Genomic DNA, 23,108 nt, shown 5'->3' with positions numbered 1-23,108 from the left:
CCTAATTGAACATTTTAAGAAAATATATGTACAAAATTGTTATTATCTCAAATATATTTATTAAACAAAATTTCTTTTAAAATAAATAATTTTTTATTTTTAAAACATTAAAAAATATCCTATCCAAAAAAAAAAGGGGGAAAAGAAATTGTAGATAAATAAATACCGGTTTTCTTTCTTCTCTTACACACTGCATTTACGACTCCAGCAGCTGCACCACAACTACAGAGAAGAGAGTAAAGGGGAAAAAAAGCGTCGTCGTTTTTGCTTCTTCTTCTACTTCGCTCTCTCTCCTTCTCCGAAGTTCCTCTTTCGTTCTTTCATTTATTCAGGTAAATCTTCTATTTTGCTTTTATTTTTCTTCAAAATCTGCAGATCTGTGTATTTGATGCTTGAGTTTGATGTTTTGGTTATGATGCAACTGAGATCTACAGTTCTAGAAGCTTCTAAAGCGTTTCGGAGTGTTAGATTTAACTCGATCTGCTCCTATTGTAGCTGGATCTTTACTTAGCTCGATCCACTTCATTACATTTGCTATTTCTTTATAGATCTAACGAGAATTGATTGTTTCTCTTTGTTTTGAACTTGATCTTCGACCAACTTGTCTTGATTAATGCTTTCATTGTGTAGATTCGATACTTTTCAAAGTTTTTGTTTTAAGAGCTTTAAGAGCTCTAATCTCGATCTTTATTTCTAATTGATTCAATTTGTTGTTCATCGAATTATACAGTAGCTTGATTAGATTCTCACAAATAAATGTTGCCTACGATTTTAACTACTATAGTTGTTTGCGCTGTTTCATAGACAGCTAGGATATTGGGCTGTTCTATTTTCTGTATTTGAAGAAATTAATGTTGACCAAGTGTTTCTGCTCTTTACTTCTTCTTTTTCCATTTAGAGAAACTAGAAATTGATTTGTCAAATGTCTTTAATTTAACTTGTCTAGATTAGTTGAAGGGCACATAATACGCGTTGACAAGTGTTTTTTGCTGCACTCACTACCTCGATTCTTGTTTGCAGTATTGTAAAAGATGGCCGACGGTGAGGATATTCAGCCCCTCGTCTGTGATAATGGAACTGGAATGGTGAAGGTTAGTTAATGTTTAGACTAAAGCAAACCTAACTCCTAGCCTTTAGGCTTAGACGAAAAAAAAATTCGTTTTAAGTGCGCCTAGCGCAGGCTTCTACATTCAAAGCTTGAAACCGGATCAGCTCATTTCTATTATATAATCTATATATATATAATATTATAATTTAACTACAATTCTCAAACATGGACTATAAAACCGGTATGAAGAATACCAAAAAATACTAAATATTAAATAAAAAATATATTTTAAAAAATAGTAGTATTGGTGGATTTGAGTAAAATTTAAGATCATATTTTGGACTAAGCCAAGCTTGTGCACATAGGAATTATGATGATATCATACACAAACCTGGCCCTTTCTATGAACACCTCTAACCCTGAGTTATAAATCTCGGTTATTGCTTATTTCTTTCTGAAAAGTATATTATGGTTAAGCTAATTTTGTCTGTAATGCAGGCCGGTTTTGCTGGTGATGATGCTCCAAGGGCAGTTTTTCCCAGTATTGTTGGTCGTCCCCGGCACACTGGTGTTATGGTTGGGATGGGTCAGAAGGATGCCTATGTAGGAGATGAAGCACAATCTAAAAGAGGTATCCTTACTTTGAAATATCCTATTGAGCATGGTATTGTGAGCAACTGGGATGATATGGAAAAGATCTGGCATCATACATTCTACAATGAACTCCGTGTTGCTCCTGAGGAGCACCCTGTGCTTCTCACGGAGGCACCTCTCAACCCCAAGGCCAATAGAGAAAAGATGACTCAGATCATGTTTGAGACCTTCAATGTACCTGCTATGTATGTTGCCATCCAGGCTGTCCTCTCTTTGTATGCCAGTGGTCGTACAACAGGTTTGTTAGACTCGAAACTTCTACGAGCTTTTCTCATTTTAATGGTATTTTGGAATCATGTTGACACTGGATTCTCTCTCTATTGGGATAGGTATTGTGCTGGATTCCGGTGATGGTGTTTCTCACACCGTGCCAATCTATGAAGGATATGCCCTTCCACATGCCATCCTCCGTCTTGACCTTGCAGGTCGTGATCTAACCGATGCCTTGATGAAGATTCTTACCGAGAGAGGTTACATGTTCACCACCACTGCTGAACGGGAAATTGTCCGTGACATGAAGGAGAAGCTTGCTTATGTTGCCCTGGACTATGAGCAGGAACTGGAGACTGCGAAGAGCAGCTCATCTGTTGAGAAGAACTATGAGTTGCCTGACGGACAAGTCATTACTATTGGAGCTGAGAGATTCCGTTGCCCGGAAGTCCTCTTCCAGCCATCTTTCATCGGGATGGAAGCTGCTGGAATCCATGAAACTACCTACAACTCTATCATGAAGTGTGATGTGGATATCAGGAAGGATCTCTACGGTAACATTGTGCTCAGTGGGGGTTCAACCATGTTCCCTGGTATTGCAGACCGCATGAGCAAGGAGATCACTGCACTTGCTCCAAGCAGCATGAAGATTAAGGTCGTTGCGCCACCAGAGAGAAAGTACAGTGTCTGGATTGGAGGATCTATCTTGGCATCACTCAGCACCTTCCAGCAGGTAAATATTTTTGTATTTTTGGCTTTACTTCTTTCGTGTGATGGTTGTCTGACACTGACGTTCTTGCTTTACAGATGTGGATTTCCAAGGGTGAGTATGATGAATCCGGTCCATCCATTGTCCACAGGAAGTGCTTCTAAGTTTTGTAATTGCTTTTGATGGTGATCTACATTTTGCATTTAGTTGGCTTTTTTTGTGTGCGGTGTCAAGTGAACTCCAAAGTCTGGTTTATGTGGGGGGAGTTGGGGATCATTGTAGGATGGTGTACTTGATATTGACGTATTATTATTTTAGCTTTTCACCGTATCACCACCATTAAGATGATGGGTCCTATGGAGATGGCGGTGGGCGGACAATTGGTGCTTAATTCCTTCCTTACAACCCATCTTTGAACCATGTTGCTTAAAAGGATGTTTGGAGCTGGAGAGTGGATTGTGGTGCTTTTTTATTTTATTTTATTTTATTATTTAATATTCAAGGGTTTTGAGAACATTAATGTTAATAGCTATTATTGTACGAGATTTTTTTTTGAAAAATTAGTGTCAGTTTGCGGTCAAACTTCTATGGAACTTATATTTAATACCTGGTTTTGGAATATTGTGTATCCTTTTATACTTTGAGTTCATCGGGTATAAACCTGTTTAATTGTGTGGAATGGATAGCTCCCTTGATAATTCCACCATTTTTGTGTGGAAAGGATAGCTCTGAATCAAATCTCATTTTCAAATTCAGTGCTATAGTCACTATCTTCATCAAATTTTCATCAGATTCACCGCGAACGGAACCTCAAATACGAGGCCGCATTAAATATACTGACACTATTAAATTTAGTCCCAATTTAATATTAATTCTAAAAAAAAGTTAATTTAGTCCTATTTTTGAAAAGTTATATAAAATATATCCATTTATCAAAATGCAATTAACTCTGAGGTATTACAAAAGTAATTATTTCAATCTTGTTTAAGGCAAATTGTAACTGCAAAAATGTTAAAACATGTCAAGATCTAAAAAGAAAGTATATTGTCAATTAGAAACATAGAAAAAAAATTCATATAATTTTCAATGAAAATAGAATCCTACTAATTTCATTATAATGAAAAGAAAAACCAGATGCAATAAACTAATAACTTCAATCTTATTAATGCAATTTCTGACTACAAAAATGTTGAAATTTATCCAAGCTCCAAAAAGAAAGCACATTCATAACTAGAATCTAACATGAAAAATAACAAAATATCATAAAATTTTCAATGAAAACAAAATCTTAATAATCTCATTACAAACGAAAAGAAACAAGACGTAATAAACTATTTACTTCAAGATACAATCAATTGCCATTTAAGCCGGATTGTTGTGTTTACTAGGTAGCTTGGCATAGCGGTGGTTCTCCACTCGGAGTTGTGGGTGGTTCTTGCTGGTTTGGATAAAGTTTATCGACAGTTGATAGTCGAGAGCAACAACTATGAGGTGCTGCAACTGATGGCTGGCATGATTGCTCACTGGTTCGGAGGATTATGGTGCTGCTACAACGGCGCTGGGAGGTCGAACTTGAAAAGGTGCCGAGGGTCTATAACACGATTGGTAATTATATGGCTAAATGGCTATCGGAGTCTGCTGTGTAATGATGTGCGCATGCTGGCTGAGAATAGAAACTATTAATAAAAAGAAAAAAAAAAAACCAATTCATCAGATTATTCATGAATTACAATGTCATTTGTCTTATGAATTCTTGTTATTGTAATAATTTAATATCAGCTTTGATGATTATATTATTTTAATAACATGATATTGTTAAATTTTGGTCCTACCTGGGCTTTTTTTTTTTTTTGGTTTTTCAGTTAAATATTTCTTCTTTAGATATGGCAGATGAAATTCAGGGTTTTGGATCTTTTTGAAATGCATTTAAATGAGAAATAAGTGAGAACACTACGAAACTGAACGAAAAAATTTAATAATATCTTAATTGCTGTGATAATCCAGGTTTGCACAATTTTACACCATTAATTAATAATAAAACCACACAATGTAAAATAAAAAACAGTGAAAGACTTGAAAATAAATAATATTAACTTATTAAACACAATTAAGTATTAATGATATTTGTTATTTTTCTTTCAAGTTTTAGGTTTAGGTTTTTGGTTTCAGATTTTGGTTTTGAGGTTTTGGATTTCAAATTTCAGTATTTGATTTTTTTTGTATTTTTATGTTTAATGATGATAATTAATATTTACTTTTAAAAAGATAAATTTATTTATATTTATTTTAAACCCTTCAATATTTTTTGTTTTACATAAGTGATAATGTGTCATCTTATTATTAATTGATGATGATACATGAAACCTATGTCTTGATGATAATGCATCAAATATTCGCCTTAAATAATTAAATTTTAAAATATTAAGATTTTAAAAACTTTTTAATATTAATATTTAATACATTTTAATATATTTAAATTTCATTATTTATTTCCATACACTTTTACTTCAAATATTCTAACATTTTGTATTAGTTTTAAAATAATTGTAAAAATAGATGAAATTCATTTCTTTTAAGGCTTAAAGAGTGCAAAAAACTCCAAACTTTAAAAGAAATTAAGTCATTGCTCTTTTTTTTTTCCTCTTTTTTTGCGTATCTAAACTGTCAAAATGCATAAAAAAGATCATTTGACTCAATTGGGTACCTAAACTACCAAAATGTTTTAAAGAAGCCCTTTGATCGTTAAAAGGGCATTTTGGATGCATTTTGACAGTTTAGGTACCCAATTGAGTGGGAAAAAAAAATTAATTATTTTTATTTTTAAAGTTCGAGAGTTTTTTACACCCTTAAACCTTCTTTTAAAAATAGTACTAATTAATAAGATTAATTTGTGACATATGTAAAATACAAAGGATTAATAATGTAAATTAAAAATGCAAGTGAACCCATTATATAGATTGATTTGGGCGACTGACTTATGATGAAAATATACCATGAACAAATGGTATAAATGTTATATTTATTTATTTCCTCATTTCTTGAAAAAATATTTGCTTCAGTGACCCAAATTTTTAAATGTTATAAGTATCCAAACACACTATCACAATAACCAAGTTAATTGAATTATACATATATAATACATGCAAAAACATTAATGATTAGAGGTTATAAAATATTAACTCAATTCAATAACATGAATAAATTGTATTTAAAATCAAGATTAAATTGAATAAAGAAAAACTTTCAACTAATGTTGAAATTAATTTAAGAATATTATCATTTCTTTCTTTTATATATATATGCGCCTTGACCAAGACCATCTACCAAGTAGAAGAAAGCAATAAATGTTTTAATTTTTCTTTGACGTTGTGTACCAATTAAGCAGACTCGGAAATTACTATAATCTTAAACTAAAACAAAAATCTTATACAATAATAATTTTTACATAATGGTTTAGTATGTAAATTTTAATTATATCTTTTAATTTTAGGATTCGACTCAATATAAGTCATTATATAATAAATTTTAAAATTGGATAACCAAAATTTAATTTAAACTACTGTAATTTATCAATTTAAAAGACTTTAAAAAAATAATTAAAGAAAAAATTAATCCGTAGGATTAATTCAGAAAATATTAAAGCGACCTAAATTATAGCAACTAAATAACGTCGACCTGATTATTAAAATTATTTATAAATAAAAATATAGTGGGATAATTTCATATTTGGTGCATGTAGTTTGATAAAATGTTTAATATGGTAAATATACTTTGAAAATGTCTAATTTGATACCTAAACTATCAATATGTATTTTATTATGATACTTGTACTTTTATAAAATGTTCAATGTGGTACTTATATTTTAGAATGTCTAATGTGATACCTGAATTATTAATATGTGTTCTATTATAGTACATGATATTAACATTATTTTGAATTGCTAAATCAATCAATTAAAATTTGACACATAGAGTTTTCTTTTTCAAATCATCAAGTCCATGTGAATACTATAACATTATTGTGAAAATTAAATAAAACAAAAAATAAATAATTAAACATCTGGTTAACCATTTAACATTTTATGAAAGTATAAGAACCATAATAAAATATATATTGATAGTTCAAGTATTTCGTTGGACATTTTTAAAGTGAAGGTACCACATTGAATATTTTATGAAACTATAGGTACCCAATATGATATATCTCAAATATATTTATTAAATAAAGTTTCTTTTAAAATAAATAAAAAACATTTTATTTTTAAAACGTTAAAAATAATATCACTCGTGGTTATGCAAAAAGAAAAAAGGGCAGATGCATAAATACCTGTTATCTTTTTCTTCTTACACATTGTATTTACGCCTCCAGCAGCTGCACAACAACTACGAGAAGAGAGAAAAACTGAAAAAGGGGAAAAAAGCGTCGTCGTTTTTGCTTCTTCTTCTGCTTTTTCTTCTTCCCTCTCTCTCTTTCTCTGAAGCTCCTCCTTCGTTCTTTTGTTTACTCAGGTAAACCTTTTACTTTGCTTTTATTTTTCTTCAAAATCTGCCGATCTGTGTAATTGAGTTATTCAAAGCCTCTACCTTTAAGCTTCTGTTCGACTTTCTTTAAGATTGTCAATCTCTTCTTTGATATAAGAAGTTATATACATGGGTTAAAAGTGATGAATTTATTAATGGGTATTTAGCTTTAATGGATAAAACCAACTTCTTTTCTTAGAAAATGTCATTTTCAATTATTGAGCTTTGCTTTCTCAAACTGGGTTATGTTTAATAGTTGTATCCGACTGTTAAACTATGCAGGCAATTTTATGGAGCTATTTGTTTTATGTTATTTGGTTTTTTTTCTTCTTTAATTGTTCTGTTTCTATGGGTTACCTACGATGCCTTGTTGTTGAAAGCTTGAAAACATGCTCAATTTGAATGAACATGAGAGTGGAATAAGAAATTTACAAATTCAGTTTATCGTTCAATTTTGGATATCAAACAAGTTGCTAATGTGAAATGATTTTAAGAAATGCCATTTTCTGATGCTCAGTATACCATTTTTATGCATTTCTCTTTGGTGTTAGCGAAATGTAGCTCAAATTCTTTTTGCCCTAGAGGGCTAGGTCTAAAGAAGCAACAACTGCAAAACTTAGGACTCATAGAAGTGAACTTAATATGTTTATATGTTAATGTATGATAAGAGTGAGTTTCTTTACAATTGATTTTAGTCATCTTGTCTTGTTTCCTTTTCAATGTGGTACATGTGATTGGTATTTTCTGTTTATTCCTTGTTATAGTTCGAAAGTTCTTTGAACTTGCAGCATAATATTCCTCTGTTGGTTCAGTCAATTAATGAGTATCAAGGTGGAAATGGAGGTTACTGGACTGTAATTTCTACTGCAAATGCTTCGGTCTGCACAGCTGCTCCACAAATATGGAAATAGATCCCAGAACATTCTCTGTTCCTTTAGGACCCTAACCTCAGTAAATTCTCTCCAAGGTACTTTTGTTTCAAAAGATGACTATTTTGCAGCTATCCACCACATTTCCAACATCGTTCGTCGTGAAGTTCATCCAGAGCGCACTCTCAACCACATGAACCTTTCTGTGAACTCTGAACTTGTATTCCGCGTACTTCGTTCCTGCTCAAACTCCCCTACAGAATCTCTTCGCTTCTTCTCATGGGCCCGTTCCCACTACACCCCCACCTCCGTCGAATTTGAGGAGCTAGTCAAGATCCTCATTCTCCATAGGAAGTATGAATCCATGTGGAAAACCATTCAACAAATGCAAAAGCAGCAGCTTAGCCTTTCTTGTGATACCCTTTCTTTTATCATTGAAGAGTATGGGAAGAACGGCCTCATAGACCAGGCTGTGGAAGTTTTCAACAAAAGCACTAATTTAGGTTGCAAACAGACCGTTAGCGTTTACAATTCATTGCTCTTTGCACTTTGTGAGGTGAAGATGTTCCATGGAGCATATGCATTAATCCGGAGGATGATTAGGAAAGGTGAGGTACCAGACAAGAGGACATACACAGTTCTGGTGAATGGATGGTGTTCCTCCGGGAAGATGAAGGAAGCGCAAGACTTCTTGGAGGACATGAGTAAGAAGGGGTTTAATCCTCCGGTTAGAGGTCGAGATTTGTTGATAGAAGGTTTGTTGAATGCAGGTTATCTTGAATCAGCCAAGAAAATGGTAAGAAGAATGACCAAGGAAGGGTTTGTGCCTGACATTGCTACATTTAATTCTTTGGTGGAAACAATCTGTAAAACTGAGGAGATTGATTTCTGCATCGATATGTATCATAGTGTTTGTAAATTGGGGCTTTGTCCGGATATTATTACTTACAAAATATTGATACCTGCAGCTTCAAAAGTCGGTAGGATTGACGAGGCATTTAGACTTTTAAATAATTCAATTGAACAAGGTTATAAGCCATTCCCTAGTTTGTATGCACCTATAATCAAAGGCTTGTGTAGGAAAGGGCAGTTTGATGATGCATTTAGCTTTTTCGGTGAGATGAAAATCAAGGGTCATGCTCCAAACAGACCGGTCTATACAATGTTGATAACAATGTGTGGACGTGGAGGCAGATTTGTAGAGGCAGCAAATTATTTGGTGGAGATGACTGAGCTGGGATTAGCACCAATTTCAAGGTGCTTTGATATGGTTACCGATGGTTTAAAGAATTGTGGGAAGCATGATCTGGCTAAGAGGATAGAGCAGTTGGAGGTTTCCCTTCGACGTGTTTGATGCTGCAATTGAGAATTGAAGATTATAGCAAACCCCATTGTCACAATACTTGACAGCTCAATGTAGCTATTAACTTCTGAAAGGTCAGTTGTTTCGGGATTCGTTTACTTCTAATTTAGTTCCGATTCATTCTTATTTCTGACCTTGTTCGATACTAGTTATACATTTTAAGTTCTACCACACAAAAGTCTCATTGAGAATTGCATGGTTACTTCTGTCTCTCGTATTTCTGCATTTAAGCTTTGACCAGTTTAATACTAGTTATACATTTTAAGTTCTACCACACAAAAGTCTCATTGAGAATTGCATGGTTACTTCTGTCTCTCGTATTTCTGCATTTAAGCTTTGACCAGTTTACTTAATGAGTCTTGATGCAGGCCTTTAAAGAACAATTGTGTCAAGTCGTTCTTGCCTAGCAAATCAGAATAGGAGCTTAGAGTAACATCTAACAGACGGACCGCTCCAGCATTAACTGTTTGGTGAAAATGTTAATGGTAGTGCTATGTCGAAGTATTTTCATGGAAGGTGTTAAGAATTAATGTTATTGGGATTACTAATTTCTAGTATTAATTGTGGTTTGGAAGTTAATATATAATTATTCAATCCTTGTTTTTATTTTTTTATAACACAATTACAAATAATTTATTTAACTTTGGTTGTTTTCAATTTATGACGGTTAATATTCTAGTTTAATAATTGAGCATTATTATATATTAAATAAATAAATCATTGTAATATATGTAAAAATAATTTAAAATATAAATTTATTAATATAAATATAATAAACTCAATCAAACAATGAAAAGATAATAAATTCTTAAGTATATAAATTTTTAAAATAGCTTTTCAGAAATCATCAAACAATAGAAAATATTTTTGCAGATTCATCCAAACACCAGAAAAGTAAATCATTTTCAGAAAAGTAAATTATTTTTCAGAAATTATTTTTCGGAAATTATTTTACTGGCAAACAAATGGAGTCTAAGTGTTTCTGTTTTTATTTTTTATTTTTCTATTTAGAGAAACTAGAAATTGATTTGTCAAATGTCTTTAATTTAGCTTGTTTAGATTAGTTGAAGGGCACAGAACCCGCGTTGTCAAGTGATTTTGCTGTACTCACTACCTAGATTCTTATTTTCAGTATTGTAAAAGATGGCCGACGGTGAGGATATTCAACCCCTCGTCTGTGATAATGGAACTGGAATGGTGAAGGTTAGTTATTTTTTAGACCAAAGCAAACCTGACACCTAGCTTTTAGACTTGGACAAGGATAAAATCTGTTTAAGTGGGCTTAGCTCAGGCTTTTACATTCAAAGCCTGAATGCAGCTCAGCTCATTTACATTATATAATTTATAGATATAATAGATACATATATAATACTATAATTTAAACATTAATTTTCTAAATCAATGGTAAGGCATATTGCACTCCAGAGAGGAGACATAGATTTGGACCTTGGAGACGACATTGTTGGGAAAGGTAGCTATAATCCATGAACATGGACCATAAACATGGACATGAAGAATACCCAAAAAAAATACTAAATATTAAATAAAAAATATATTTTAAGAAATAGAAAATACTATTGGTAGATTTGGGTAAAATATGAGATCATATTATGGACTAAGCCGAGCTTGGGCACATAAGAATTATGATGATATCATACACAAACCTGGCCGGTCTATGAACACTTCTAGACCTGAGTCATAATCTCGGTTATTGTTTATTTCTTTATGAAAAGTAACTTATGGTTAAGCTAATTTTGTCTGTAATGTAGGCCGGTTTTGCTGGTGATGATGCTCCAAGGGCAGTTTTTCCCAGTATCGTTGGTCGTCCCCGGCACACTGGTGTTATGGTTGGGATGGGTCAGAAGGATGCCTATGTAGGAGATGAAGCACAATCTAAAAGAGGTATCCTTACTTTGAAATATCCTATTGAGCATGGTATTGTAAGCAACTGGGATGATATGGAAAAGATCTGGCATCATACATTCTACAACGAACTCCGTGTTGCTCCTGAGGAGCTCCCTGTGCTACTCACGGAAGCACCTCTCAACCCCAAGGCCAATAGAGAAAAGAGACTCAGATCATGTTTGAGACCTTCAATGTACCTGCTATGTATGTTGCCATCCAGGCCGTTCTCTCTCTGTATGCCAGTGGTCGTACAACAGGTTTGTTAGACTTGAAACTTCTATGAGCTTTTCTTATTTTAATGATATTTTCGAATCATGTTGACACTGGATTATCCCTCTATTGGAACAGGTATTGTGCTGGATTCCGGTGATGGTGTTTCTCACACCGTGCCAATCTATGAAGGATATGCCCTTCCACATGCCATCCTCCGTCTTGACCTTGCAGGTCGTGATCTAACCGATGCCTTGATGAAGATTCTTACCGAGAGAGGTTACATGTTCACCACCACTGCTGAACGGGAAATTGTCCGTCACATGAAAGAGAAGCTTGCTTATGTTGCCCTGGACTATGAGCAGGAGCTGGAGACTGCCAAGAGCAGCTCATCTGTTGAGAAGAACTATGAGTTGCCTGACGGACAAGTTATTACTATTGGAGCTGAGAGATTCTGTTGCCCAGAAGTCCTCTTCCAGCCATCTTTCATCGGGATGGAAGCTGCTGGAATCCATGAAACTACCTACAACTCTATCATGAAGTGTGATGTGGATATCAGGAAGGATCTCTACGGTAACATTGTGCTCAGTGGGGGTTCAACCATGTTCCCCGGTATTGCAGACCGCATGAGCAAGGAAAATACTGCACTTGCTCCAAGCAGCATGAAGATTAAGGTCGTTGCGCCACCAGAGAGAAAGTACAGTGTCTGGATTGGAGGATCTATCTTGGCATCACTCAGCACCTTCCAGCAGGCAAATATATATTTTTTTATATTTGGCTCTACTTCTTTTGTTTGATGGTTGTCCGACACTGACGTTCTTGCTTTACAGATGTGGATTTCCAAGGGTGAGTATGATGAATCCGGTCCATCCATTGTCCACAGGAAGTGCTTCTAAGTTTTGTAATTGCTTTTGATGGTGATCTACATTTTGCATTTAGTTGGCTCTTTTTTGGTGTGCCGTGTCAAGTGAACTCAAAAGTCTGGTTTATGTGCGGGAAGTTAGGGATCATTGTAGGATGGTGTACTTGATATTGACGTATTATTATTTTAGCCTTTCACCGTATCACCACCATTAAGCTGATGTGCCCTAAGGAGATGGCGGTGGACGGACAATTGGTGCTTAATTCCTTCCCTACAATCCATCTTTGAACCATGCTGCTTAAAAGGATGTTTGGAGCGGGAGACTGGATTGTGGTGCTTTTATTTATTTATTTATTTAATATTCAAGGGTTTTGAGAACATTAATGTTAATAGCTATTATTGTACGAGATTTAAAAAAAAAAAAAAGTTAGTGTCAGCTTGCGGTCAAACTTCTGGGAAAATTATATTTAATGGCTGGTTTTGGAATCATATTGTGAATCCTTTGGTTGCTTTGAATTCATCAGGTATAAACCTGTTTAATTGTGATGACCATGGTTTTGTTTCGATGTGTGAGTCAAAATTTGTGGAGCGGTCTTGATATTTCAACCGTTTTTGTGTGGCAAGGATAGCAGTGAATCGAATATCATTTTCGAATGGAGTGTTATAATTACCATCTTCGTCAATTTCATCAGATTCACAGCGAAAGTAACCTCAATTTCTCGAAGTCCACTTTAATTTTACTAATAAAATTCAAAACCATTCTTTTGAATTTACTAATAAAACTCGAAATACTGTTTAAATTTTTATTTAAGAAAATGAGCTGCAACATGTAGAATTAAATATCTGACAAATAATGTCATTTAACTAAGATTTGGATGTTAATACAGTTATATTTTTAATAAACAGATTTTATTACGGATAATAAAACCCAACCGAGCCAAGTGAAATATACCTTACAACTTACTACAACAGCGGCACCCTATTTGCCATTCGACTAGACCTGACTACCTTAAAGCCAGGATATCTACTCCCACCAAATTAAAACGGAAGGGGAATGGTTTATCTTAGAAAACGAAAATGCTGCCTCACTTTTAGGACAATATAATAACGCTAAAACTAAAACAGGATCCATCAAGTAAGTTCAAACATAGACAACATTCGAATTATCTAAAACTATTTCATAAAAGAAATAGTTCCATAGCCAGGTAAAGCACATACCAAAGGAACCACAGCTGAGAAGAAAGCACATTTACTACGATACTAATACCTTAAAAATTGAAACAACCTGACGTTACAGGTTCCTTCAAGCAGCTTGTTTTGTTGACTCCATAAGCTCTATGAATTCTCTAAAAGCTGTACAAAGAAATTAACTTGACTTGAGCAAAGAGATCTTTCTTTAACGAAATAGAAAATTGCAATCTTGGTTAAAAGGAGAAAGACCAGTAAAGAAATTCTTACCGCAATCTGAATCATGAGGTCCCGGGGATGCTTCAGGATGGTATTGAAGAGACATAATACTTAAAGCAGGATAAGCTAGACCAGCACAGCTTCCATCATTGAGATTAACATGAGTCACTTCCACACCCTCAGGGAGTGAGGCTGGATCGACTGCATAGTTGTGGTTCTGCCAATTCATGAACTCCGATGTCAAAAACACAAACCGAAAGAGATGTTACGACTTTAAACACATACTGAACTGAATAAGTTAGTGGACATACATACAAACATTTAAATACCTAATACATTGTCAATAGATATATGAATAATATGTGCAATACTAGGCAAATATGTAAAACTTTTGATTTTATTACTTGTGTGAGCGTGCAGTTTTAGTTGGGATTGGTTCATCTCAAAGTAAAATATAAACCCACGCAGAAACACAATGCTTGGAATTGCATAAAAGGGATGCCTCCATGAACTAATTATTCAATGGAAACACTTTGGCTACTTAAACACACCTGAGTGCTAATCTCAACATGGCCATTCCGAAGATTACGAACAGGATGATTTCCACCGTGGTGGCCAAATTTCATCTTAAAGGTTTTACCACCCAAAGCCTGCCCGAGTAACTGATGACCCATGCAAATTCCAAAAACAGGAACTTTCCCTAAAATTTCCTTGACTGTCTCAACAGCGTAAGGAACCGCAGATGGATCTCCCGGACCATTGCTGAAAAGAACTCCGTCCGGCTTCAGCTTAAGGGTTTCGGCTGCTGGCCATGTGGATGGGACAACAGTGATTTTACAGCCATAAGATGCTAAGCGTCGAAGTATATTATGTTTAATCCCAAAATCATAGGCAATAACCTTCAATTCAAAAGGAAACCGAGAAGTATAAGAGCAGACACAAAACAAGGATCTAAATTCTCCAACATTAACTTTAAAAAGTACTACTAACTCTATAGGTATCTCTATCTCTTCCATCGGAGTTGAAGTCCCATTCCAATTTTGTTTCATCAACCCACTCGTACGGGGCATTACAGGTAACACCACTTATTAAATCAATACCTGTGAAATAAATATGAGAATAATATAGATACAACTGATTTTATCCATATAAAAGTGCTCATAGCTTTCAAATAAGATAGGGGTATCTCAATCTTACCTACAATGTCCCATGAACGTGACATTTCCAAAAGTTCATCATCACTTCTAGATTGTTCAGTGCTCAAAACCCCAATAAGACTTCCATCTTGCCTCAATCTACGGGTGATTGCACGTGTGTCAACATCATCTGCCATTTTAGAAAGGCATCAAAAGATGAAAATAGGTCGGAGCAGATTCTTAACTAGACACCAAGTTACATGTATTATGACTTACAAATTCCCATAACATTTCTTTCCGCTAAATAATCACCAAGCGATTCCACACATCTCCAATTGGAAGTTCTGCAAAACATTTAATTAAAATTTGATAACTCAAATAAGCAAACCTTTCATGCCAAACAAGTAAAAGGGGTATATCTAAGAAATTAAATTACGTAATACTTAGACTTCTGATCACCAAACCAGCAAGAAAGCACTGCCTCGATTCTTCATCATCTGATGTGGTATGCATCAACATCAGAAAACATAAAGTTTTCAAAAATTCAGAAATGCAATGATTCGGCAAGTGAAATTTACTTACCAAAATTTACTCCAGTATTGCCAATATGTGGATTGGTCATCAAGACAAACTGACCAGCGTAACTAGGATCTGTTAGAATTTCCTGATACCTGAACAAGAATTAATTTGGCCATGCATTAAACTATGCACCTAAGTCCACATAATTTACACCATGGCAACATCCAAAATAAAGGCATAACAGATAAAAAGCTAAGCAACTACACTGTAAAGGCAATGACAGCACTAAACACCCTTTAAAAATAACAATAAAGTAAAAGAAGCAGCATGTAATTTCAACCATTATTGTCCAAACACTATATAATCTTACTGAACATTGTTTAAAGTTAATTTTTTTAACAAAACCTTAATTTATCTAATCTCACCTTATTTCGGCACTCCATTGTTCATACACAAGATTAGAACAAGTGCAAAATTCTTTAATTTAGTTAAAAGGTATGAAGAGAAATTGAAGGTATGAAGAGAAATTGAAATTCAAAATACTATATATATATATATATATATCATGTTACCCTGTTAAAGAAGTGTTGAAAACCACTTCGCCAACTTGGGTACCAGAGGCACCAAAAGATTTGGCCCTCCAAATAGAACCATCTTCAAGAACCAGCCTAGCATCCGCTACCTTCCATGGCCTCTCTGCCAACCCTAAAACCACCCGATACCCAAAGATTTTTCAACTTTTATTTATTTATTGATAAAAAAAGACTCACACAGAGAGAGAGAGAGAGAGAGAGAGAGAGAGAGAGAGAAATTTTAGAAGCAAAGAGTGAAAAAGAAAAAAAGTTTACCAGTGGCGGCACCGTCAGAGGAGAGAGGGAGGGAGCATCTTGCGGTTAGAAATCTACATTTGGGTGAAGGTTTAGGTGGGTATGGAGTAGAGAAAATAGAATGGTTGAATTTGAGTGCAAAATCCATGGCGTAGATGCCCATTTCCACTCTGCAAATGGTATTGTTTTAAGGGTTGGATTTCGGTGGTAGAGTACTAAAGCTACTTGGGGATAACAATGGATGCTCTGAAGAGTGAAGGTTCCTAAGCGGTTACTTTAGAATTGTTTTCTGTTTTTCTTTTTGGTGGCCTTTGGGAGAGAGCTAAAGCTAGGCCTTTGGTCCCTAACAAGAAACAACTCGGGACGGCGAAATTCCCCCAACTCGACCGTTCGATTCGGATACTGTGGTATTTTTTTAGGAAATTGACGGAAATTATAAAAATTGAATACTAAAATTATTATACTGATTAAAATATATAAATTAACTGATAAAAAATAATTTCGAAAATTTTAATAACTAAATTGTACTTTTCTTTAATTAAGTCATCAATGAAATTTTATTTATAATTTAGAAATTATGAACGTAGTTTACCTATTAAAAAACAGGTGGATAATATATTAATAAAAATATTTTTATAGCATTATTTAAGTAAATAATTCTAAACGCAATATATAATTTTAAACACATATTATTTAAATAAATAATTTATATTTTATAATATTTAGGTAAAGAAAATGTTACTTCCCTTCTATTTTTCTTTTATATGCAATAGGGGAACTCGTTGTCTCATCTTTTATGATATAATGTATTTCTCTTTTATCTTTTACTTCGATTTTTTAAAAACTGTATGATAGAACCTGGTCAAACTTTATACTGATGGTTAAGTTCTTGGAAACCTAAACAAGGTGGGATCAGGTGCACTCATTTGTGACCATTAAGGTAATTGGGTGAACATATCCCTTGTGCTAGTAGTGTTCAAGCTACCATCGAGGTAATTAGGTGATTAGCTTCTATAAACATATCCCTTGTGCTAGTAGTGTTTAAGCTGAATTGTGGGCAGTTCCAACTAGTAACATCATTGAATATTAACGACCTGGAGACTGAAGTTGATGCCACCACCATTATTATCGTACGGCTACGACTAATAATAACTCTATTAATCTTATTCTCCCCCCTTTGATTGGTGCAAGATGCTCTAATAATTTTTTTTTATTAAATCTTTGCTCTATTTTTTTGGGAAGGGAACAAATGCCTCAATGCACAAATCTAATTAGGAAGTAATTTCTAATCTAATTCTCTTTCGAATGATGTTTACTAGTTGATAAAGAAAATTGTATTATGTATCGAATTTGACTTTTTTTACATTTTATGAATCTAGTTATTTTTTCGGAAAAAAAAAACATTTTCCTTATTTCTTTCCTATCTCTCTAGTTTGAATCTTAGAGTTGGGTCACCATAGAAGCCTCATCATAGTTTTTATCGATTTCTTTTCCTAAGTTATTGATCACTTCTATTCGTAGGTTACAATCTTTGGTACTGAAAATTATTTAGGTTATTTATATATTTCTTTAGTTTAATTTGTATAACGTTTATACTTCTTTTATAAATTTTTAAAATTTTTATAGTTTTTTTTGTATTAAGTGTAACCTTTTTATATTTTTATATATTTTTATTATATTTTTTATATTTGTTAATATGATAATATGTTGTGCTAGCATCTATTCCACTTGGCATGTCATTGCCATATATTATTATCTTTTATCACCACAGCTAAATGCAACAATTAATGTTAACTTAATTAATTTATGGTCAATAAGAGTTTGATTGAGTGTAAATTAACGATCAACACTTAATTAATTTTTAAATTTTTTATAATTTTTTTACCTTTTAGCTAATTTTATAAATATTATTATATATTTTATTGTAATTTGATAATTTTAAAATGGGTAATCTGTAAAATAGTCACTTTTGTTTGTCTCAGATTACATATTAGTCACTTATATTTGAAATGTTATGTTTTAGTCACTTATGTTATTGTTTTGTTACGAAGTGGTCACTCTACCGTTAAGCTCCTTTGCCTCCCTAACGATGGTCCTACGTGACAATCTAATTGGGTTTTAAATGCCAACTTGGATGTCCTACGTGGCAGTCTAAATTAAACTTATTTAATTAAAAACCTATTTTCATCCCAGTAATTGGGCATTTAAGTTGGCAATTAAAATTCATTTAAATTGCCATGTAGGACTTTCGTTAAGGAGGTAACGGAGTTTAACGGTAGAGTGACTACTTTGTAACAAAACAATAACGTAAGTAACTAAAACATAACATTTCAAACATAAGTTACTAAAATTCAATTTGAGGTAAACAAAAGTGACTATTTTTGTAGTTTATCCTTTTAAAATATGTTTTAATATATATTTAGTTTAATTTTGTAAAATTAATGTATTAATAAATCAATATTTAAAATATCAAGATTAAGTTGAAGTCAAATATGTCACTTCTTGCCTTGATATGTATTTATGTAGATACCCTCTTTTAACTTTATAACTAATTTTATATTTTATATAATTTTATACTTTTTATATTTTATAATAATTTTATATTATATATTTGGTTTAATTTTATAAAAAATAACATTTAAAACTTTGGGCTAGTTCAGGAAATTGGGAAGCTATTTCAAGGTTGAAGTTGGGGTGAAATTGAAATTTCTTAATAAAATAAATTTGGGTCATGATCGGGGCAAGAAGTACAAAGTTCAAGTTGAAATTGAGACAAGTAAAAAATGATCTGTTTTTTTCTATTGTCATCCCTACTAATAAATAACAATCCTCTTTTTATTTTATTAAATTTTATTTACGATTTTCATCATTGAAATAATTTTATTATGACTAACAAGTAAATTCTGAATATAAATAGAATTATTTATATAGCAATCAAACCACGGCTCGATTTATAAAAAAATTCAAAGCCGAAGTGCATTCTTGGGTCATCCCGGCGTGACCAAAAGTCTCTAGTATCTATTAAATCTCATAGAAATTGTATCAATTGTAATGTAAGATTTGAGTGAATCAACTCGCATCACACTATGGATCCAACGATCCATCCACACGTGCTTGGTTTACCCATTGCCAATGTGCCATCTCTTTTGCATTTAGGCATGGAAATATCGTGCCAATTAAGCCAACGTTACTTTCTTTTACGGTACTTATGCTGTATGTTCGTGTTAAGATATATAACTTAAAAAGATGTTAAATTCTGCTATCAAACCCTATACTATATGAAAATTGTAAATTTAGTCATTATATTCTAATTTTATCAATTTTAATCCTGACTCAAATGGTAACAGATTATATTTATTAAGTTAAATATTGTTATTAGTCTCATACTATGCGTAAGTTGTGAATTTAGTTAATATTCTTTAATTTGATCATATTGAGTTCTTATGTTTTTTTAATTCAATCTTGATACAAACGATAGCTATTAAACTTATAAATTAAAATAAAACGAGTTTTTTAGTATTATGTAAAAATAAAAAGCTAACATAACATTTCGTATATGATAATATATTTATGCATAATATTTTAGAAATAATAAAATTTAACTTAACAATGACCAAAACGTATGTTTTAAAATTAAAAAAGTACATAGATTAAATCTATAACTTACACATGACATAAAGATTAATAACTTAATTTATCCTTTATCTGTGTTAGTAAATAGGCATAATGACTTTTTGACTCTCTAGCTTTACAAAAAGGTTATTTGAGTCCTCTATTTAATTTTTTACCTATTTTAGTCATTAAACTTGTATTTTTTCAAATCATCTCAAAATAGATGAAAAAACTAACGTTTGTTAACTTTGCCGATGTGTTATACATGAGAATTAGCATGTGGATGACATGTCATTATTTAAAATTTTAAAAATATTTCTTATAATTTTTGAATTTTTAAAATAAATTAAATGATGACATGGCATACATGTGCCACATCAACAAAGTTTAAAAATATTAATTTTTCCATCTATTTTGAGGTGATTTGACAAAAAAAATAAGTTTAATAACTAAAAAGACAAAAATAAAATAAAAATAAAATATTTTAAAAAATAAAAACACTAAATAAATCACTATACCTAATAAATATCCTTTTTTAAATGAAATTATTATTTCATATTGGAGTTTGATTGGAAATAAACTGGATAAAAGAATATTAGCATAAAAAGTATTAACATATGTTAACGTAGTATTAAAAACGTAAATTTGCCGGGAACATAATAAAACAGTGTCCCTGTTTTCAATGTTTGTTTACCGCAGAACAATTGTCGGAAGCCAATGAACCATAAATAAAATTCATTTTTCATTTTCCTCATAAATCTCCTAAATCTTCTCATTCTCTCACTCACCCAGAAAGAAGAGGCCAAGCGAAATATTAAAGAAAAAAGAGAGGGTTTTTAGAATAGGTTGGTTCTCTAGTTTTTGAAAGCTGAGATAAAATTTATTAACATGGGATGTTGTGCTGCAAAGCCAAAGGTTTTGAAGGGCCAGGAAGCCGAGGAACCGATTCCCATACCGTCTTCTAAGTGGGGCAAAGAATCTGTCCCTGAACTTACAGAACCTGAAAACAAGTTCGAATCTGACCTCAATCATCATAGCAACACGCGACGATCTCTTAGTAACTTGTTCAAAGAGGTAATTTTTTTTTTTTGGGGGGGCGGGGGGTTCATATGATGTATCTGTTTATTCAATTAATTTTATTTGTTTGCAGGAGGAAATGGGAATGTTAGCTAAGAATGATAATAACGCAGAATCAGAGCCAACAAAATGCGCACCAATGGAGTCAGTGACAGAAGAATCGTCGAAACCGGCGAAACAAGAATCAGCGGAGCCTGTATATATAGAGCCAAATGAGAAGTCACTGACAGATGCCGAGAAGCTAAATGTAGTCAGTACGATTCTAGGTGAGGAACCTAAGGAACCTGTAAAGCCAATCCAGCAAACCTACGAGCCGGATTCTATGCAGGCTGCTTATGGAAACATTGAACCAGAAAAATCAGTTGAAGCCAAGCCAGTACCTAATATGGCAGCAAAGAAACTAAAAGAGAGCAATGTGAACATGAGACAGGAAAGAGAGGAACCTGCAAAGGCAGATCCTGTGCGGGGTCCTCCTGTAAAGATCATTGAAGTCAAATCAACATCTGAGGAAGCAGCAGTTACTGAGAAACTAAACGAAGGCGATATAATTATAGAGCAGGAAATGGAAGAGCCTGCAAAGCCGATGGAGCGTAATAAGAAGCCGGATATTGTGGTTGATACTCCTCGAAAAAATGAATTGGTACGATCATTTGAAATCAAATCAGCACCTGGGGTGGTTTTGTATACCGGGAAACTAAAAGATGGTTTAATTATGAATCAGGAATTCGAGGATCCTGCAAAGCTACTCAAGGAGATCTTTAATCCGGTTCGTATGTCTGCTCCTCCTGGAAATATTGAACCGGTACAACGAATTAAGGCTTATCCAACTCCTGAGGGAGAAAACGATACCCAGGTATCTCCGAAGCCGATCGACAACAAGCCGGATCCTGTTCTTGTTATGCCTGGTGTGACTGAACCCAGACGATTAATTGAAGCCAAATTAGAGCCTACAGTTGAAATAAAGATCGAGGAACTAAAAGAGGAAGCCGAAGAACCTGCAAAGCCAAATCCCGGGCTTGAATCAGTACAATCAATTGAAGCCAAACCAAAAACACCTGATGGATCAATAGATACTGCGAAACAAAAACTGGCCAATGTGATTATGAATCGTAAAATTAAGGAACCTGCAAAGCCACTCCAGATTACCGAAAGTCCAGAGTCTATAATTCTTGCTCCAGCTGGAAATGTTGAACCAGTAGAATCAATCGAAGCCAAATCAGAATCTCAACCAACAACAGATACCGATGTGATTATTTTGAAACAGTGAAACCTACAAAACTAATCGAAGCAGACCCACAAATCAGATCATGTGCCTGTTACTGCTTCTGGAAAAAGATTGAATCAGTACAATCAACACCCTTAGGTAGGAGTAGCAAACTATGAATGTGCATTAGACACAAAAGTACGTAGCAGGTGTGTGTGTGATACAGGAGGAAATTGGAACAGTAAGGCTACTAGAGAGAGATATTGTAGTGGAAATCTAAGTAGTTTACTTGTTTTTTAGGGTTGGTTTTGAGCGAACTTGTTTTTTTTGTTGTTTTGCAAGTAATTTATTTTCTTTCATCGTTTTTTATATTTTCTAATGTTTTTCATATGGACATATGAAATCTTTAGATGAAACGTTACGACCATAGTTTCTTCTTTTATGAATTTGTGTAAGTAATATCAGTATAATATTAAATTCTTTTTATAAATTATAAGATAAAATTAAAACTTAACAGAAACATAATTAATACAACTTAAATTGAAACGCACTTGAAATATTCAATATTATCTCTGCACTCAAATTACAATAACAACCAAAAAGAAAAGAAAAAATCTTCAATAGCTCGAGTATTAAAAACGTGTGAAATTTAATCTCTTTTATTGGTTATTAACTAAATTATGTCCATTAAAAGTGAAAGAGAAAACACGACAAGAAGGAACAATAGTTTGTTCTTACAATTTTCTTTAGTTTGTAACAATTATTAGTTATTTTTTAATAATAATTTTAATGGAGGTATCTTTCAAAAAAAAAGAACGAAAGAAAGTGGTTATGTTATTTTTGAAAAGCATATTATATAAAAAAAATTGAAGACAAAAGTACCTTTATACTATTATTATTTTTAATTTATATAAAATTAGTTTTGTAGTCCATTTATTAATTAAGTTTATATTATTTGACTCATGATACTAAATT

At 33.0% G+C, this 23,108-nt stretch overlaps 4 protein-coding genes and 1 pseudogene across 7 annotated transcripts; 4 read left to right on the top strand and 1 right to left on the bottom strand.

The window, feature by feature from the left end:
• The first annotated feature begins 195 nt into the window (after positions 1–195).
• LOC108478821 (actin-7-like) lies at positions 196–3,240 on the top strand. The gene is made up of 5 exons (XM_017781280.2): positions 196–332; positions 1,021–1,091; positions 1,547–1,940; positions 2,032–2,645; positions 2,720–3,240. The coding sequence occupies exons 2-5, from the start codon at positions 1,032–1,034 to the stop codon at positions 2,783–2,785; spliced, it is 1,134 nt and encodes a 377-aa protein (XP_017636769.2). The 5' UTR covers positions 196–332; positions 1,021–1,031; the 3' UTR covers positions 2,786–3,240.
• Positions 3,241–6,913: 3,673 nt separating this feature from the next.
• LOC108478819 (pentatricopeptide repeat-containing protein At5g18390, mitochondrial) lies at positions 6,914–10,577 on the top strand. Of its 4 annotated transcripts, none has more exons than XM_017781279.2 (3): positions 6,914–7,130; positions 7,931–9,448; positions 10,507–10,577. In XM_017781279.2, exon 2 carries the CDS (start codon positions 8,013–8,015, stop codon positions 9,363–9,365), a length of 1,353 nt encoding a protein of 450 aa, XP_017636768.1. In that variant the 5' UTR covers positions 6,914–7,130; positions 7,931–8,012; the 3' UTR covers positions 9,366–9,448; positions 10,507–10,577. The 4 variants fall into 4 exon arrangements, with proteins under 4 accessions (XP_017636768.1, XP_017636767.1, XP_017636764.1 ...); XM_017781278.2 differs by lacking the exon at positions 10,507–10,577 and adding an exon at positions 9,743–10,031 and having other exon boundaries at positions 7,955–9,448; XM_017781275.2 differs by lacking the exon at positions 10,507–10,577 and adding an exon at positions 9,743–10,031.
• Positions 10,517–12,915, top strand: LOC108478822 (actin-7-like; annotated as a pseudogene).
• Positions 12,916–13,238: 323 nt separating this feature from the next.
• LOC108476483 (carbamoyl-phosphate synthase small chain, chloroplastic-like) lies at positions 13,239–16,684 on the bottom strand. The gene is made up of 10 exons (XM_017778684.2): positions 16,262–16,684; positions 15,986–16,118; positions 15,477–15,565; positions 15,331–15,391; positions 15,171–15,238; positions 14,956–15,084; positions 14,749–14,858; positions 14,310–14,657; positions 13,810–13,975; positions 13,239–13,704 (listed from the first exon to the last, which is right to left on the bottom strand). Exons 1-10 carry the CDS (start codon positions 16,401–16,403, stop codon positions 13,655–13,657), a joined length of 1,296 nt encoding a protein of 431 aa, XP_017634173.1. The 5' UTR covers positions 16,404–16,684; the 3' UTR covers positions 13,239–13,654.
• A 3,866-nt stretch (positions 16,685–20,550) lies between these two features.
• Positions 20,551–22,549, top strand: LOC128284284 (uncharacterized). Its single transcript, XM_053022253.1, has 2 exons — positions 20,551–20,926; positions 21,003–22,549. The coding sequence occupies exons 1-2, from the start codon at positions 20,741–20,743 to the stop codon at positions 22,194–22,196; spliced, it is 1,380 nt and encodes a 459-aa protein (XP_052878213.1). The 5' UTR covers positions 20,551–20,740; the 3' UTR covers positions 22,197–22,549.
• Positions 22,550–23,108: the final 559 nt, after the last annotated feature.

The sequence above is a fragment of the Gossypium arboreum genome, chromosome 11 (genome assembly GCF_025698485.1).
Source record: "Gossypium arboreum isolate Shixiya-1 chromosome 11, ASM2569848v2, whole genome shotgun sequence".
NCBI lineage: Eukaryota > Viridiplantae > Streptophyta > Magnoliopsida > Malvales > Malvaceae > Gossypium > Gossypium arboreum.
Note: the sequence above shows the minus strand (reverse complement) of the source record. Positions and strands in the feature narration are given on the sequence as shown.